The sequence below is a fragment of the Zalophus californianus genome, chromosome 2, assembly GCF_009762305.2.
Source record: "Zalophus californianus isolate mZalCal1 chromosome 2, mZalCal1.pri.v2, whole genome shotgun sequence".
NCBI classification, from domain to species: Eukaryota; Metazoa; Chordata; class Mammalia; order Carnivora; family Otariidae; genus Zalophus; species Zalophus californianus.
Window position 1 is genome coordinate 122504681 of NC_045596.1, and position 20216 is coordinate 122524896.

The 20216-nt window shown below is 36.7% G+C and overlaps 1 protein-coding gene across 2 annotated transcripts in view; it reads right to left on the bottom strand.

Moving 5' to 3' along the window:
* TTC29 (tetratricopeptide repeat domain 29) overlaps window positions 1-20216 on the bottom strand; it is a 253933-nt gene that overhangs the window by 152491 nt on the left and 81226 nt on the right. For both annotated transcript variants that reach the window (XR_003520533.1, XM_027597408.2), the window contains exons 7-8: window positions 15129-15341; window positions 7056-7141 (exon numbers count right to left, since the gene is read on the bottom strand). Coding sequence is in view for 1 of the 2 variants with exons in the window: in XM_027597408.2 (XP_027453209.1) it covers window positions 7056-7141; window positions 15129-15341 (299 nt within the window). In the remaining variant the exon portion in view is untranslated. The remainder of the gene's footprint in view (window positions 1-7055; window positions 7142-15128; window positions 15342-20216) is intronic.

Consider the following 20216-nt stretch of genomic DNA (forward strand, 5'->3'; position numbering starts at 1 on the left):
GAAAGGAGAGGAGTGGTGAACCATGAGCGAGTGGAATACAGGAGGGAACTTTGGGTTAAGGGAGTGATGTGAGGATACAGGCTTCAGAATATCTAGAGACAGACAAATTGAAAACCTTTTTAAATGGAAGGAGAGAGGATTTTAAAAAATAATATTACTGGGAGTTAAGAATTTTATCTCTTTTACTGTTCTTTGAGGACAAGTAGAAATTGAAATTACTTCTCTTTTAGCTTGCTGGATTTTTTTCTTTTAATATGATATACTGAGAGTGAGCTGTGAGGAACTCAGATTTATTTGAGTTATGCAACGGTTTCGGTGGTAGATAAAAGTCTTCACTTATAAAAGTGACCAAAAGGAAAACTTGTTTGATGTACATTACTGTGGAATCTGCCAAGGTATCTGTATGTCAGCTAGACTGTCATTTGGATCAAGATCCCACTGCTATCAAGGATGGGGTGACTTTTAAGGCAGAAGGTAATAAAACTAAATAGAGAAAGGAACAACTGCAAGAATTATCTCCCCCCAAACTTTGGTCAGCTAAACATTATAAATCAAATAAGTCATTCTTTGTTAGAAATGCCTTCTGATATATAATGACTTTCCCTTTGTTTGTATATATTGAGTTGAAAGAATAAATACAATTTAATTTCAATTACCTAGCGAAACTCTAAGAATGTATCATTTCACAACTATTATCCATACCCTTTATAGTTAATATTTATCAACAACTTATGAGTTGCTAGAATATTAGTGTAACTATTTTTTGATACATAATTTATTTGCATTTTTCTATGGGATGCTACTGATAAAGCTAGAGACTTAGGTTAACCATGTATGTGTTAGAAACATTCTAAGCTATTATAAAGATGCTGACAAGTATGCAAATATAAAGACGGCTACTGTTTTATATATGAAATAATTAAATAATAGTACATGTGATGAATCTTGTACTATAAAAGCAAACAAAGTATTGATATGATGAATTTTGCTTTCACAGTATAATTTTTGATAGGTTACATTATTGCTAAATAAGAAGCAAATAATTCACTGAATGTACTGAAGATTGTTAAAGTTAGTGTTCCTAAAATTATTAAGTGGAATGGAATATTTAGAGAGGAAGAAAATTCACGTATAAAACAGTGCTAAGGGAGGCCCTCTCCTTTTCTTAAATTAACTTTATAGTTGCAATATTTGATTGTGGAAGTGGGTCCAACTTTGCAAAAACCTTGAATGTGACTTTTAGTAAAATATTTTTCTCTTTGAAATTTTAAGACTTCATAAGACACATTTACCTTCTAAAATTCAGAATTTACTCTACTTGTAACATGTGCAGGTCTAAATTGATGATGGCCAAAGGGAATTACTATTTCTTTTCTCAGCACCTGATAAATGCAGGTAGCATTTTCACCTTTAAATGTCAGGGTCTTGATGACCTCCTGCACAGGTTTATTAGAGTAACTATCACTTCTCTTCCCCAAATACCCTTTCTTCATTAGCAGGGATATCAGCCCTAAATAAATCCATTATTTGGTCTTAGTTTAACCCTATTCTCTCATCCAATAAAGAACGTTTCATTGGCAAGGAACAGATGACCAAACTGTTTATATGCTTGTCAATATATCCTTCTATTACATGTATTAATCATTTATTAATAGATTAAGGCCCTTAAATTAAGATCCATTAGCAAAATTTCAAAAATCCCTTCTGTTTCAGATCATCAGAACTATTAATCAGTAATATTTACTCGTGACAGGTTTCTCTAAGCCAAGTTTCTTTGAACAAATCACATAAACATCTTTAAACAGATGAACATTATTGAAAGGGAGAAATTCATGAGAGAAAGGGGTAAATGTAGAGCAAGTTACTAAAAGTTTAAGAAGACTATATGGACTTGAAGCCAAGAATGAAAGACTGACTATGAAAAGGGGAGGGAAATGCTGAATCTAACTATCTGCTGTCTTTGGCTGGCTCCAATATGACCAAGCCGATTTCAGGGCATTCTTACTCTTCTCCACAGCCACACTATGACAGTAGCACCGTCCATGCCTTCAAACAGATGAAGATAGTGTTGGTCATACTGCACAGGGTGGGGAGGTTGGAAAAGAGAGGATTTCAAAAGAAAAATTTTTTGTATGTTGAATGTTTACTTTGTGATCAGATAACTGGGCAGATATCTCATCAATCAATCAATGAATCAATCCTATTTATTAATTGATCATGTAATTTTTTATAATATATTCACTAAATCAGGAGTGCTCTGTCCTGCTGTGGGGTTTTAGTGCTTTTATCTCTGAAAGGAAGCAGGGAAAGTGGCTAAAGTTAGGTATTAGAGAGAAGGAAAAGACATGACCTTCAATCAGAAATCAAAGCAAGATATCAGGTTTTGTGGAAATCTGTTTCATTACAGTGGCAAAAACAGGCTGCCCTCTAAAATCAACCTGAGCAAGAAGACCTCCATGGCCCGAATCAGGGCCAACTGCTCATGTCCGTTCTCCATCCCAGCCACACACCAACTCCAGCTTCCTGTTCCTCGGTGATTTCTTGGTACCTGTTCCCCATCTCCTGTTGTACAGCTGTGAATCTGATGCCTTCTCTACTTTGCTCTCAGCATCTTATATCCAGATCTGCCAACAGATCCTTCGTTGGTCCTACAGCTCTGCCCATGGACTTGGTCCAAATTTTAAGCTTAGTTCCTGTAAGCCTTCAGTTCTGGGCAAGCTGTGTTCCAAAAAGATAATATTCTACTACAGGCAAGACCTGGGCTCTGACGACAGCCCCTCATTCTTCCCAACTGCAAAGGCTACTCATTACTGTAGCAGTGAGCCTGGGGCCTGGACTATGGTCTGCCGTGTTTCCCAAAGCCTCCACCCTGGATGGAGCATTAAATGACAAGAATTAAGTAATGCTGACTCTAACCAAGGTACATGCCTGGGGGAAGGGGTTGAGTTCTGACAGGAAATATCTTCCAGGGACTCTCATTCCAGCCCAAAACCTGGGATAGGAGGCAGAAGGGGTTTGCATATTCCTATCTTTTAGATATGCCTGGTTTCCTTGGCTTGTATATGATCATCTATTCCTGCTTTTCTTCCCACCTCCCTGGATACCCCTGCTTTGTACCTACCTCCTTCACCCAGCTTGGCCCTAGGCTTTTTTCATTCATCATTATCAACTCTCTCTAGGAAATCTCCACTCCAGTGCTTCAATATGCTGAAGACTTACATATTTACATGGTATCAAATGTGTATAGTATCTCCAATTTAGACTTCCTCTTGAGCTATAGACCTACATATACCACTATTTGATCTCTCCTTGGATAACTCCAAACTCCTCAAATTCAACATATTCAAAAGTGAACTCTCCATTTCTCTCAAGCCTGGGTATCCATTAGCATTCCCTAGCTTAGTAAATGACCCCAGCATCCATCCAGTTTCACAGCCAGGAACCTAGGGCCATCTGGGCACCTCTGTCTCCCCCACTTTCCATACTTAGTCTATTACCAAGTCCTTCCTAACTTCTGAAACCACTTCCCTCCATCTTCACTACTACTGCTAAAGTCCAGAGACTTAAGTTAGAGTAAAAATAATAAAAGGTAACAATTACCAAAGGTTTATTATATACCAGGCAGGCACTCTTTTAAAACTCTATATAAATGATCTCTCCTAATCACCCTACGTATTAGCTTCCTAGGACTGATGTAACAAATTACCACAAACTAAATAGCTTAAAATAAAAGAAATTGATTCTTTCACAGTTTTGAAGGCTAGAAGTCTGAAATCAAGGTATCAGCAGAGCTGTGTTTCCTTCAAAAGCTCTGGGGGAAGATCCTCCTGCCTCTTCCAGCTTCTGGCGGCTCCAGGCATTCCTTGACTTGTGGCAGCATGACTCCAATCTCTGCGCCATCTTCATGTGGCTGTCTCCTCCCTATATGTGTCTTCTTGTCCTTTGTTTCAAATTTCCTTCTGCCTTTTTCTTAGAAGGCCTCTTGTCATTGGATTTAAAGCCCACCCAGATAATCCAAGATGATTGCCTCATTTCAAGACCCTTAATTTAAGTACATCTGCAGAGACTCTTTTCCCAAACAAGGTAACAATCACAGGCCCCAGGGATTAGGAAGTGGACATTTGTGGCCACCATTCAATCCACTACACCCTAAAAAAAGTAAGTGTAGTTATTAGTCCCCTTGGATAGATGAGGCAATTGAGACTTAGAGAATTTAAGAGACTTGTCCAAGTTCACACAGCTAATATGAACATGAGATTCATGTTTGGTTTATAGCTTCCATACTTTCAGGAGAACAATTTCAATACTTTTCTGAAAGGAGTAACAGTTTCAAGAAATTTGTCCCTTAGATGCCAAATATTGCTTCTTCAATCCATTCATTACTAGACTACACCACTAGTGTTATCTCCTAAAATTATAGATCAGATCCAGTGCCTTGCATGATGTCTGTCATACAGAAGGAACTTAATAAATAGTTGTGAATAAATTAATGTGATCACGTCACCAGCCTCATCAAAAATCATTAAAAAATCCCACATTGCTTAAAATGAGTTTCACACTCCTCAACAAAGCATTTAAGACCCTCCATCCCCTGGGCGCCTGGGTGGCTCAGATGGTTAAGCGTCTGCCTTCGGCTCAGGTCATGATCCCAGGCTCCTGGGATCGAGTCCCGCATCGGGCTCCCTGCTCAGTGGGGAAGCCTGCTTTTCCCTCTGCTTTTCTCTCTCTCTCTCTCTCTCTCTCATGAATAAATAAATAAAATCTTTAAAAAAAAAAAGACACTCCATCCCCCATAAGATTAAAAAAATGATAATTTTGGAACGAGGACAGTCTTCCTAAGAACATCCAGAAGTCATGGAAAAAGAGATCGATAAATTTGGTCATGGAATTTCAGCATGGAAAAATTTCATAAGTAAGGTCAAAAAACAGTGGTCTGGAAAAACATTTGCAACACATTACATATATGTGCCTAATGTCCAAAGGAAGCAGGTACCTTCATTTATTTTTGTTGGAATGTAAACTGATGAAGCTTCTTTGAAGGGAGGTTTAGAAAAAGAATATAATTTATCTCTTCCCTGACCCAGCATTTCCACCACTAGGAATTTATTTTGTGGATCATCTCTCGCTTTGGCACAAAGCTGTTCACTGCTACAACCTTGCAATAAAACCTTGTTTGGAAATAACCTAAATGCTCACCAACAGGAGCCGGTTAAATCCATTATGGTACAACTATAACTTGGGACACCATGTGGCCCTTTTAAAATGAGGCATGTCTTTGTGCCTCAGTGAGGAAGAAGTTAACTCAAGATGCAGAACACTACATATAAAATGGTACAATTTTGCAAACAACAAAAAGAACACATATGTATATGCACTTATATGCTATATACATATGAATATTTTTGGAGGGATAAACCTGAAACTTGTAACTGCATTTGCCTTTGAGAAAAGAACAATGAGACTGAATACCAGGGTGGAGGGAAGGTGTATTTTTCAATGTTAACTCTATTGTATTGCTTGAATTTATTTTGCCGTGTGTTTGCATTGCTCAGGAGAGAGAGAGAGAGAGAAAGGGAGAGAGAGAGAGAGAGAGAATTCATGAGCTAGTTTTCACCTAATTTTCCATCTTGATTTCATACCTGCACTTGACAATTCATTGCTTCCCAAACATACTGAGTATGTTCATGTTGAGTGTGTGTGTGTGTGTGTGTGTGTCTGTGTCTAATGTCCTATCATTCTTGACTCCCACAATTTCTGTCTGTAGAAATCCTGCTCTTCAAAAGCTCTCCATGCAACCTCCCTGATCTTCAGTGTTGGAATCAACCACTCTTACCTCCGGACTCAGAAAACCCCTGTTCATCCTGCTTTGAATTATAGTTATGTTCTCAAGTTGGCCATTCTCATTAAATTAGCTCCTAAAGGGAAGTGCTGACTTCTGTGTTCCCTAGAACACAACATTGCTGAATGTATGTCATTAACCAAAAACTATTAAGCAGAAGAGTCATCTAGAATAGTCTGTTTCCCACGATGACTCAATTTTTTTTAAAGATTTTATTCATTTGACACAGAGACAGAAAGAGCACAAACAGGGGCAGCTGCAGGCAGAGGGAGAGGGAGAAGCAGGCTTCCCGCCGAGCAGGGAGCCCGACGTGGGGCTCAATCCCAGAACCCTGGGATCATGACCTGAGCCAAAGGCAGATGCTTAACCAACTGAGCCACCCAGGCGCCCCCCCAATTTTAAGGGTGACAGAGAAAAATATCTAGCCCAAGTACAAGAATCCTCCTTGGTGTGACTGACCAAAACAGCAAATCAGAAATCCTCAAAACTGAAGATAAAACCAATACTGTATACAGATAAAATGATTACAAGAGATATATGTGAAATGAAATAGGAAGCTACACTTGAAATATATTAGAGCTAAGAGAAAAATGAAAGAAAAAATGATTTCTGTTATAATACAGAAAAAAATAGCTCTTGACATATTTTTGTTTGTTTTTTAGCCAAACACATGAACTCTGGTCATAAAATAGGCACACACTGATTTTTATCATGAAGCAGGCTACTTCTCAGACTGGAACTAACAGTGCTCTCCATCTTTGCTGCCTCCCCCCACAAAAGTCCATAACAATGCAATTCACCTGACTGCTTAATAACCACAGTCTTTTCCAAGCAAAATTTCCCAAATCATGTTTACTGTAATTTGGTTGTTTTTCTTTTCTTTTCTTTTTTTTTACTATTTACTGTTTGCCATCATTTAAACCCATATCCTCTCATCCTCAATGATATGGGAGTGAGTGTAGAGGGTCACATTACTCCATATATTTAACTTTCATGTATCCTAAAGCACTTCATGGTAATTGATTATATACTGCCTACTATAAGCAATAAAACCAATTTTTTTCTGCTTCTAGAACAGTTATTCTGCTTTAGTCTCTATATAAAGGTAGAGGACCACCCATTTCTGTTGGTTTTATAACAACATACAATAAAGTAAAATAAATACAATAAAGTAAAAATTAAAAATGGCAATGATTAGAAGTTTACTTCAACGTACTGTTAATGCTGTTTCATACTCTCCAGCAGCTAGGTGTGCTAAGCCCAAGTAATAGGAAGCTTCTCCTTCCATCTTTTTGTCACTTCCTAAAGTTGAAAAAGTAGAAAAATTGTCATGGCATTAAAGAAACTGATTTATGACAATAAGCAGAATTTTTGCTTTTTAAGACAGGAGAAAGTTGTAACAGAGTGTACAGACTTATGAACAATCCCTGAAACCTCACTGTGTACTGATTTTAAAAGGCTGATGTTGGAGGCCGACTCACAAATGTTAGACTATAGTGCATTAGCCATGTAAGTAAGAGGAGTTTTCTTCTACATACACAGCTCAGTATTATCATTTTGACATTCGTATATAATTTCTATACTGGTCCACCATGTAAAGACTCATAGTCATCCAGCATAGCTGCTACTACAGACATGAAATAATTGGTAAAGGGCATCAGCTTTACATGGTGCACAAACACATATACACAGAGAAATTGACATTCAGTTAAGTCTAACAGCGCAGATAATTAGCAAATTAAGGAATTATTGTTTTGATTAGGTTCAATTTAAAAGCTATTGGTTAAAACCTGGGATGAAAATGACTGACAGCTTGCCTTCTTGGTAAAACATTCCATGGGTATTTTGAAATCCAAACACATTTTTTCTTTGCTACTGACTGGTAATGCTTTTCATCATCTTTTCAAAGGAATTGTAGCCTTTCTAATTTCTGTGAATTTGTTTTATTCCAGGAATTATCAAAATCTTCTTTCCAAAGCAGTATGTGTAGTTGTGTAACGTGCTTCAGTAAGACATATATCATACCATCTAATAAATACAAAATATTTTACATTTATATACTAAATATATAAATCAACAGACTTACCAGAACCATTAGTTTCTCATTTTTAAAAAAGAATACTATCCTTTTTCTACTCTTTGGCTTTTAATGTTACCTAACTCCTGGGTAATACAAATGCTGGCAGATCCACCCCCCACCTCCCCTTTAGATTTCTGAACTCTGTATTCCAGCCATGATGGATTTCAGCAGGAGCTAACAATTCTCCATACTATATTCACTCTCACCACTCACTGAATTACTACTTGTGAAGCGGTGGCTCAACTGAAAGACTACAAGAAAACAGGATGGCAAATGCCAGTGACAGTGTTGTTATTATTATTCTCAAGCAATTTCATTATTGCAGAGAATTATAGCCTCAAGATCCCACTTCAGCAGAGTTGATGGTGCCATTGATCCAGCCTGGGGATTTTTAACTCTTACAGTTTATCTGGGCCTTAACTTCTTATCTGCTATAGGTTTATAAGTGCTAAGGATAAGGATGGACCTAGGAAAGGGAAGGATGGGGTAGGAGGGAGAGGTTATGAGGGGAAGTTGCCTCTTGGATATTTAAAAGTTGATTATTTATAAGTTGTACTTGCTCTATTAAATGTTGTAACTGTGTTAAAGTACTAACAGTGGCATGTGCTGATATAATATCACCATTTGCATCCAATTTTATGTAAAGGGCAGCCTAGCAAAGAAAAGAAAAATCGACCCTTGTTGATAGATTTTGAGGCAGCTAATTGAAACAGTTGAGTCACACTAAATATTAGTTTTAAAATAGGATTTAAGCATGAGAACTCTTCCTGCTTACTAATTGAAACAAAATTAAGATAAAGTAAAAGCATAAAATTATGGAGGGAAATGTCAGCATTATTAATGACATATATATACCAAAGGAAAAAAGGGCAAAATACTATTTATATTATTGTGTAGTTTATTTGGGTGGGTTAAATTAGTATTGGCTTTAATGATTCAATAATCATTCATGTTATGTTAAAGGAAATATGATGTTCTATTGTCAAGACCTACATTGTCCATTCTTATACTGTTAAGTCTGTAGAGAATCTAAAGAGGGGGTCATCACAGAGGTCTAATGGATAGAGACAATGTGTTTGGGAGTAACTCAAAAGTTTCATTAAAATGTGTCTTAAAACTTCCATTTGTTATTTGGCTAACATATATTCACTAATTCATCTATTCACTGAATATTTACTGAGGACCTATTCTGTGTCAGGCACCGCTCTAAGCACTTGGAATACACCAGTAAATTAACCAGAAACATTTTCTGTCCTTGGAGAGCTTACATTTTAGAGGAAAGGGACAGAAAGAGATACAAAATAAATAATAAACATAATAAATTTTGTGGTAAATTGTATGGTGATAAGTACTCTGGGAGAAAAAAAATACAGCAGGGCAAGGGGAATCGAGAGTGCTAAATCGGGGGTAAAGAGAAAAAAGCAGGTTTCAATATTAAGTACTGTGGTCAGGGTAGTAGATCCAACTGAGAACTTGGTATTCACAAGAGAACGAAATTGGGAATTGATAACAAAACATATGGGAGACTCACAAGTATGTGGAAATAAAACACACTCCTAAATAACTAGTGGGTCAAAGAAGAACTCAGAAGGTAATAAACAGGAAAATACTTAGAAATAAATGAAAACAACAACAAACAAAAACAACAATGAAAACTAATGGGATCCAGCTATAGTAGTGCATAAAGGGATATGTATAGCTATAAATACCTGTTTTAAAAAATAAGGAACATCTTTTCATCTTCTAAAACTAGAAAAAGAACTAACCAAACCCAAAGCAAACAGAAGGAAGAAAATAATAAAGACTAAAGTGAAAATAAATGAAATAGAAAACAGAAAAACAACAGAGAAAATCAGCAAAACTAAAAATTGTTTCATTGAAAAGGTCAACAAAATTGACAAACCTTTAAGCTAGACTGAATAAGGAAAAAAGAGAGATGTCTCAAGTTACTTAATTCAGGAATGAAAAAAGGGAAGATCACTATAGACCTTAGAGAAATAAAAAGGGTTATAAGGGAATATTATGGACAATTACATACCAACAAATTAGATAAACTAGATGAAATAGACAGATTACTAGAAAGGTATAAACTACCAAAATTGACTCAAGAAGAAACAGAAAATCAGAATAAATCCGTAAGTAAAGAAATTGAATTAGTAATCAAACTCTTTTCCACATAGAAAATCCCAGGCCCAGAGGGCCTCACTGGTCAATTCTACCAAATATTTAAAGAATAACCAACATCAGTTTTTCACAAACTCTTCCAAAACTTAAGAGAAAACACTTCCCAAATCATTCTATGAAGCCAGTATTATTTTGACATTAAACCAGATAAAGACATCATAAGAAAACTACAAACCAATATCCCTTATGAATATAGATAATAAAAGCCTCCACAAAATATTAACAAAGTGAATCCAGCAACATATAAAAAGGATTATGTACCATGATCAAATGGGATTTATCTCAGGAATGCAAGATTAGTTCAACATATGGAAATCAATCAAAGTAATATGCCATATTAACAGAAAGGATAAAATGATCATCTTAATAGATGCAGAAAAAGCATTTGACAAAATCCAATCCCTTTGCATGATAAAAATCTTCAACAAACTTAGAATAGAAGGGAACTTAATAATGTTAAGGAGTACCAATAAAAACCCCACAGCTGACATCATTCTTAATGGCAAAAGACTGAGAGCTTTCACCCTAAGCTCAGGAAGAAGACAAAGATGTACTCCGGAACCAATTCTATTTAACACTGTGCTGGAAGTTCTAGCCAGTGCAATTAGTCAAGAAAAAAACAGGCATTGTAAGGGAGGCAAACTCTAACCTCTACGGGTTTTTTGGCTGGGCCTGAGAATTAAATTGACATAAGACAAATTAATAGGAGAAAAAACACACAAATTTACATAAGTTTTAGGTGACATGGGAGCCTTCATAAGGAATGAAGAGCCAAAGAAATTGCAAAATCTACATGCTTTTAGTATTGGGTTGAACAAAGGGAGGCAACTGTGGAAAAGTAACTAAGCAATGCAGGGAGGCTAAAGGAAAATAAGGATTATTTTAACAAAGTCTGTTTGTATAGAATTCTCTTGGCTCTGACTCCTCATAGAAGAATATTTCTTTTCTTGTGGTACAGGGAGGGCATCTTTCACATGGCAGTTTTTAATCTCCCATTTTCAGGAGGAAAAGGGGAGATTACATACCCTTCTTGTACCTCTGTTGTTTTTCAAGTGATTTTAGCTCAAATGCTTCTTATGCCAAAGTGGTTTTTAGAGTTGTATGTTCTGTCACCCTTCAGCATCAAGATCAGAAAGGAGGAAGTAAAGCTCTATTTGCAGATAACATAATATTATATATGGAAAAATCTTAGGGAATCCATAAAAAAACATTAAGGCTAATAAACAAGTTTAGCGGGATAGAAGATCAACATACAAAAGTTAATTTTATTTCTACCTCCAAGCAATGAAAAATCTGAAAATGAAAGAAAAAAATCCATTTCTAAAAGTATCAGAAAAAAACATTAGAAATAAATTTAACAAAAAGGCAAGTTGTATACACTAAAAAATTCAAAATATCATTGAAAGAAACGAAATATGTAATAAATGGACAGATAACCCATAATCATGGACTGGAAGACTGAGTGTTAAAATAGCAGTATTTTCCCAATTGCTTGACAGTTTCAATTCAATCCCTATGAAAATTCCATCTGTCCTTTCTGCAGAAATATGCAAGCTAATCCTAAAATTCATGTGGAAATGCAAGTGATGCAGAATAACCAAAGCAATCTTGAAAAAGAATATTGGAAGACTCACATTTCCCAGTTTCAAAACTTACTACACAACTACAGTAATCAAGAATATGTAGTAGTGGAATAAGGACAGATACATAGATCGCCACAATAGACTTAAAAGTCCAGAGAACATTTATGGGCAATTAATTTTTGATGAGGGTCCTAAGACAAATTGTTGGAAAAGAATAGTGTGTACAACAAATAGTAGTGGGACAACTGGATAGCCACATGGAAAACAGGAAGTTGGACCTTCCTCATACCCCCTTCACACACACACTTAAAAATAGGCTATAGGCCTAAATATAGGCATTAAAATTGTACAAAACACTTAGAATCAAATGTAGGAGTAAATCTTCAAGACCTTGGATTTGTGGCAGCCTTCTTAGTTATAATACCAAAAACACAAACAACAAAACAAAAAATAAATTATTTTGGACTTCACCGAAATAAAGAACTTGTGCTTCAATGGAAAGTGAAAAGAAAACCCATTATTTGCAAGTCGTATCTCTGATGAAGGACTTGCACTTAGAATATATAAAGGATACTTAAAACAATTCAGTAATAAATTGACAACCCACTTGAAAATGGGCAAAGAATCTGAATAGACATTTCTACAGAGAAGATATACAAATGACCTCTAAGCCCACAAAAAGATGCTCAACATCATTAGCTAGCAGGGAAATGTAAATTAAATCCACAGTGAAGTATCATTTTAGACCTACAAAGACGGCTATAAGCAAAAAGAAGGACAGCAACAAGTGCTGGTGAGGAAGTTTATGGATGAATCGAAACCTTTACACATTGCTGGGAAGAATGTAAAATGGGACAGCTACTTTGGAAAACTCTGGGTCGTCGCCTCCTTAAGTTAAACATAGAGTTATCCGATGGCCCAGCAACCTCCACTTCTAGGTCTGGAGACAAAAGGCTTGAAAACTTGTACACAAATGTTGACAAAGGGTGGGAACAACATAAATGTTCATCAGGCGATGAATGGATAAAGAAAATAGGACATAACCATACAATGGAATATTATTCAGCCATAAAAAGGAATGTAGTAGTAATATGTGCTACAAGATGGATGAAACTTGAAAACATTATGCTAAGTGAAAGTAGCTGGACACAAAGGACACACATTATATGATTCCATTTATATGAACTTTCCAGAATAGTTAAATCCATAGAGACAGAAGGTAGCTTAATGGTTATTATGAGAGAGGGAAAGTCAAATATGAGGAGTGACTTCTAGTGAGTTTGGCATTAGTGTTTTGGTTGTATAACTTTGTGAATACACTAAAGACCAATGAATGGCTGAAAAATGAAAATAATAGAATAATAGAATCATGAGACCACTGCACGGTCAGGGTTATCCTTGTGCGTTATACCAAGGTGCCCAAGTAAAGGAGTTGGCCCACAGTGGGTGTCAGGATTCCTTAAATATTATGCAAATCAACGTAGGAGGCATGCCTTATAAGGCAGACAATCATCAGTTTGCTGCTTCAGGCTCCTTAACCAAAGTAGGACGTAATAGCAAGAAGAAATGCCTTATCCCAGGGCATTCTGCTGTTGTCAGAGCTCTTGTAAGATACTGTGCAATCCCTTAACCTACCTACTTTGTTATATGGGAAATACAGGGGCAAATATTTATCAGTTTTAAAAGATATTTAAAAAATTATTATAGCATAAGATTTCTCCTGTTCTCCTCATCTGTCCTTTGAAAAGTAAGAGATCCTTTTAAAAGGAGACTGCCTGGCAGGCTCCAACTATGTGAAGAGATCTTCGGAGCCTTCCTTTCTTTGTAAACTAACTTACAATTTAGCAAATGTGAACCTAAAGCAAAATACCTTTTCCTAATTGATACATTACTTTCCATGGAAATTCCACATAGCTTTCCATGTGACTAAAGTTAGTTGCTGAAATTGATCTAAGAGCTAACTATTTATGTCAGTGTTTACCCCTTTGGGGAAAGTACTAGATCACCTGTCATTCAAAAGCAGTTCATTCAATGGGATACATCTTTCAATGAGGGTGACTTCTTATGACTATTATAATATCACTAAAAAGAAGTAACGGAGAGAATAAGCTAAGATGTTTACTTTTACTCTTTAGAAAATTAAAATCACAGCCAGAAATTCAGTCCTGCTTAATTCCAAGTAAACTATATGTTACTTGATAAACCAATCAATTAAGTATACCCTTGAGCTAATACACTTTAAGGAGCATAGCTTCTTTTTCTCCTTCATGAAAAGTCAACTCTATTGATAAATTATGGTAATAAAATATCTTTGCATTTCACAAAGTAAAAGCTTATGAGTATATGCTCCAAATTTTTTCTTTATATTTTATACATATACAAATGATATAGAATATTCAGGATACGGTCCGCTCTCATGAAAGCATTTTTACTGCTGTACGTGTGCGTACGAATCACCAGGGGAACTTGCTAACCTGCAGATTCCGAGGCAGTAAGTAGGTCTGAGGTGGAGCCTGAGATGCTGCTTTTCTTTTATTTATTTATTTATTTATTTATTTATTTATTTATTTATTTTTTAAACTTTATTATGTTATGTTAATCACCATACATCATTAGTTTTTGATGTAGTGTTCCATGATTCATTGTTTGTATATAACACCCAGTGCTCCATGCAGAATGTGCCCTCTTTAATACCCATCAGCAGGCTAACCCATCCCCCCACCCCCTCCCCTCTAGAACCCTCAGTTTGTTTCTCAGAGTCCATCGTCTCTCATGGTTCATCTCCCCCTCTGATTTCCGCCCCCTTCATTTTTCCCTTCCTGCTATCTTCTTCTTTTTTTTTTAAATATATAATGTATTATTTGTTTCAGAGGTACTGCTTTTCTTATGAGCTTCTAGTGATGCTGATGCTGCCAGTGCATAAGGCCACACCTTGACAAGCAAGAGTCCCAAATATAGCAGAGTTCTATTTTCCTGTTACTCCTAACTAAATATTTATCATTATCTTCCCTATTACCTGACAATAGGGAATTTACAAACAATGAAAGGTCTCTCAGATTGAAAGAAATACATGCCCTCAAACACACACACACACACACACACACACACATGCACGCACACGCGCACACACACACACACACACACACACCCTTAACTTTTGCAAATGACCTTACCTTCTCATTATAGGTTCACTGTTTTATAACACTACTCCCAGAGGGTTGTAATTTTGGAGATAAAGCTTTCAGGAAATTAATGGATTTCTTGTTGTCAGCACTAAGGCACCTCTATTCTACAGTGAAATTTGAAAGTATATTGATGGCATTTGTCTTTGCATTTCATAGGAAATAATCACCCAAACACTTGACGGTTTTTACTTCACTCTTGGGAGAAGCAGTGTCTGCCCATTAAAGGAAGCAATGTGAGAGTGTTCTTTTCCACCCACCTTCTTTGGCTATTTCAGAAGCTTTTATTAGAATTCTGATGGCCTGTTTGTATTCTTTATTTTCCAGCATTTTGTCTGAGAGTAATCTGTAAGTTCTCAGGAGACTCTCACAGGCCAACAAGTTGAGAAAGCGGCCTGTCTCATCCTTCCATACCCGCCCTTGCGTCAATTGATGGAATGCTTCATAATGCTCAGCAGCTTCCAGAAGCTGACCTGAAGAATAAAAGCCATTCATAAATATAAACCACAAGCCAGAACATATTTTCAAAAATTTGGTATATATCTTATGTTTTACTATTAAAGGGGGGTGGAAACCATGGAATACAGTCAAGAATTTCTAAGGATGAAGAGGATTTAAGCTGGGAGAGGAGTGATCTCAATTTGAACCTCAGACTCAGCAATGATTTTGGATGAACACCTGCTGGACGGATGTATCTTGGCAAGTAGAAATTGGCTAGGATTACACATATTTAGAAATGGTGTGAAAACCCAATAATAATTACGAATAGCACTCCTGTTAGCTAACCTTTATTTGACATTACATAGGCAAATTCATGTGCTACAAGCTTTATATGAATTTCTCATTTAATCTTCAAAATACTATTGTGAAATGGGATTGTTATGATTCCATTTTACAGAAGAGAAAGTGAGGTTAAGAATTTTGCCCATGATTGCACGACTAGTGGGTTTGTATATCCAGGCAGTCTGAGTCCAGAACCCACGCTCTCAACTACTATCCTACGCTGCTTTTCAACAGACAGCATATGTTTCGATCCCAAGAAGAATTCAGGTACCCTGAGAAAGGATGCGTCTGTTACAAATTTCAAATTCAATTATTATACAGGCATTTGTATACTCTGTTTCATTTTTAATAATTAAAATACAACTTGGCTGCCTTTCTGGATTATATTTTATAATACAGTTCAAGATAGATCTTCTCAAAGCCAAAACTCCAAATTAGCTTTCAGTCATTTCACTCCTTGAAATAAAAGCAAGCACATTTCTGGAAAAGGAGTTTGCAGTTCCACACTGTGGACTGTATTTTACGTGTGAATTGCCTTGTGAAAATCCTCACCATATCTGGTAGTGTAAACACGCTTTCCCGGTATTGGGAGTTACCTACATTGAAATTAACTGGGAAGACGCTTGTATGTAGGCATTCCAACAGTAGTGGTTAAGAGTGAGTGCCGGCTCCAAGCAGACACCTTGGGTTCCTAACCCAGCTTTACCTTTTCCGTTGTTTAGCCTTAGGCTACTTACTATCTTTTCTGCGCAGGAGTTTAATTCTTTTACAGAATAAGATGATAGTGTACAGTATTCAAGGTGTTATGGTGAGAAATGGATCAATGCATGTTCAGTACCTGAACACAGAATTCTCTAAGCATAAATTATGCTTTCCGCAAAAAATGTAGTTGAGTCTTTATAGCACTATTGCCATGGCTGATTAAATTAACCAATGCAAGTCTTAATCAGGCTCAATATATTTTCTCAAATAGGTTTCATTAGATATCACAGGTTAGATAATATAGGGTATGGCAGCCCCTGCCATGACTCTTACATATAATTTCCCCCTATTTTCACCCTGAATTTGCCATCAAAATTAGTACTGGAGTATTAAAGCATATACACATAAATAAGAATAGCATTCACAAAGAAATACAATAAACAGAGGTGGACAATAAGCTAATGATCTGTAAAAACACTGAGTAGAGGTATGGCCAGTCCGAGCCCTTGTTGCACCATGCAGAAGGAAGGCATATTCACCAGGACACACACAGAGAGGGGAATGTGTACAACAGAGACACTCAGAAACTTGTGTTATGAAATTTTCACATGATACAAGACTACAGAGCCATAAATATGATACTATAGAAGAATATTTCTTTACGTGGACAGGTGTTTGTGATAAGTGAAAATATTGGACAACATCAGAAAACATTTACAAAGCATTATCAGTGTTACATGGGTGACTGATGGTTTCCTTTTCCTTTCTGATTACTGGCATTTTCTAATGTTTCTATCATCAAAGTATGTTTATTTTGTAATAAAAATATATGATAGAAGCTATTTTAAAAATAATGCCCAATCCTTTTTCATTTTGATGCAAATGCTCAAGGTTGAAGTTCACTGTTCTATCTTCCCATTTTAACTCACAATTTTTCTCTTACTTCCCACAACAGCAGGCATACTTTCTCATCTCTCTCCTGTAGCACCTTTCACCAGAAACACCTTTCTCCAAATACCCATGACCCTCATTTTTTTAAAAAACTCAAATGGAACACTGACATATATGTGTGTTATGTTTCCTCTGTTAACTATATTTCTGCCTGTAAAGTATAGCTCTGTATTCCTAGAAAGATGTATACCAGAGTTCTTTTTTTTTTTCCCATCCAGCATCTATCTACTCATAAAGTACAGGTACATATTTCTCTTTGGCCATGTGAATAGGGAAAGATAGATACAGGGAACTCTGAGTAAACTAGATAGTTCCAGAAAAAAAGAATTGGGACTGTAAGGAGACTAGGAAGGACTTAATGGCATCTGTGGTTACACACAATAGCCAGATGGAAAGAGGGTCCAAAGGTGTGTTATAAAATAACAGATTCACTTACAATTCCAGGAGGAGAGCCAGGAGGTGAAGCTCTGGATAACCCAGCTAATTACAATGAGATGCAAATAGGCAGAAATGTAAATAGTATTATGAGAACTGATGGCCATGTCCAAGATCTGATCTACTCAGGAGCAGAAAGAAGAGGCAGCGGGAGGGAAGGAAGGGTAGAAAGTAGGGAAAGGAGAGGTGGAGGAAATGGAGAAAGGGGTGAAGGTGAGGAAGAGTGGAGAAAAAGTGGGGATTATGTCTTTGTATTCCCTAACCTAACAGCCAGACTCCCCTCTGTGTTGTGGGCACTACTCAGCATCTTGGACAGGCTGTCTAAGGAGAAATGAAGTACAGGGGGTTTGGCAGAAATTGGTTTCAGTTGGTTATTATGGCAGGCAACCTTGGAATGTGGTTAAGTTTGATTTTTACTAAACTTTTGAGGGCTCATATCAGTGTCTTACTTAGCTCATGATTACTGGCCAAGGTTCAGCTCTCAGAAAAGTAAACTTAATGTTTCTCAGGAGGAAGGAGCCTGGTGTAAGATGCTCGGGTGAAAGAGAACAGGTCACTGCGCTTTCCTGAAGGCCTACTGGGTGCTCGTCAAGACGGAAGGTTTTTCCCCCATATGTTATTTTACTTAACCCTCCAAAAACTGATAAAGTATATATGATCATTACTTTTACACTAACAAGGAAATTGAGGCTCACAAAGGTTAAATGACTCAAATAGCTAAAGAGTGATGTTTAGGATTTAAACCCATGTCTCTTGGTTCCACCACCCCAGACGCTAGTCAACAAACCAAGCGTCAGGACCTAGGGTGGAGTAAGTTACATTCTCCGGACATAAATTTCTCAAGTTAAAAACAATGTTAGAGCTATATGATTTCTAGACTCTTCCAGTTCTATAACTCTTATTCAGGTAATTGCAGGCAATTTCTAACATCAAAGCACAGATACTAGCCCCTGATGTGTTCCTGATTGGTCTTTCTGAAGGAGTCTGATGTATAACCAGCTATGCATCCTGCATCTAAATTCCCTATTTTCCCATAAACCATGTGGTGACATCCATGGGGCTCCTAGAATCCCTAGGTTGCCCCAGACTTAGTCAGCTGTGGCCACATCTAGCTATTCATGGATTCACTTCCCCTTCCTTAACCACATTGCCACAGATGAGGCCACTGGGAATTCTATTTTAAACCGAGGTGCCTAAACAGAGATGACAGTAGAGTTTTCCAGTCCTTCTCAGATGTAAAGATGCATTTCTAAAGTTATTTGGTGGCAAGCAGACCAGCAAATAAGCCAGCAAGGTTTTGATCCAAATGATCATGAGCACACAAATGACTTGGCTACACTTTCTAAAGGCTGGTCAGAATTTGAAAGCACATATTATAATATGGTATATTTGATTTTAGAATATTAAAATATAGTCTATACTATGAAGGGAGCATAGTAATTTAAATATGCAAGTATTTCCCTTTAAGCATGATTAACAATGGAATGATTTCCATTTAATTTATATTTTCAACTGTGAGTAGGATTTCAAAGATTTTCTTACTTTCTGGGTAAAGACTGATAATAATAATAAGACTAGATATTTACTAAGACATAATGCATCCTGTTTTATCTGAAAAAGTTTAAATTTAATATACCTGAGAGAAATATTCTAAAAGGCCATGATTATAGTGGTCATTTTGACAAAACTAAATGTAAAAATTAATGAAGATCATGAGCCAGTTTTTTGGTTCATAGCATCCCTTTGTAACTTCTTCAAAGTGTTCATATATAGTCTACCCTTTTTTACCAAAGAAACTTTAAAATATCAGAACTGGGTGAGATTTCCAGATCCTACAACCAATCTTATGGAAGGACAAGCATCTAGACAACTGTCCTTCTCTGGAATTATCAAGTGGTAACATTATTTTCCATTGAAGAAGAGGGCAGAGAGAAGAAGGGTTACACCAAGGTACCACAAAAATAAAAGTTCACTGAAAACAAGAGAGAAAAGAGAAGCCCTCAGGAATATTCATCCATGGGAAAGGTCTCCAGGGGCATGTGAGCTTTCTCATATGGCAGCAGGAATTACAAGCAAATCGTCATCATCACTATGCATAATAAAGATCGCAGGAGTAACCTCCATAAAGAAGACAACTAGGGCTCAGCTAAGTGCCTGGAATGCATGGTTTTATGCTAAGCAAAATTCCAGAGACTTCACTAATATTTCAAGTGAATCAAGGAAGAAAATGGAGCCAAAATGTTTCATGGGAGGGAATCGAGACGGCCCTCCACCAATACCATCAGTAATCAGTTCACTCAATAATATGAGGTACTATCAGAAAACACTCAGGAGATACACCAAACAAGTGTGTAAAACAAGTGTCCAGGTATGGATGGAAGTATCCTAAGACTCAGTTTTGGGTTTTTGTTTGTTTGTCTTAAAAACAATTACATGACATCTACATAAACAATAGGTAGGTTGGTACACATTTATAG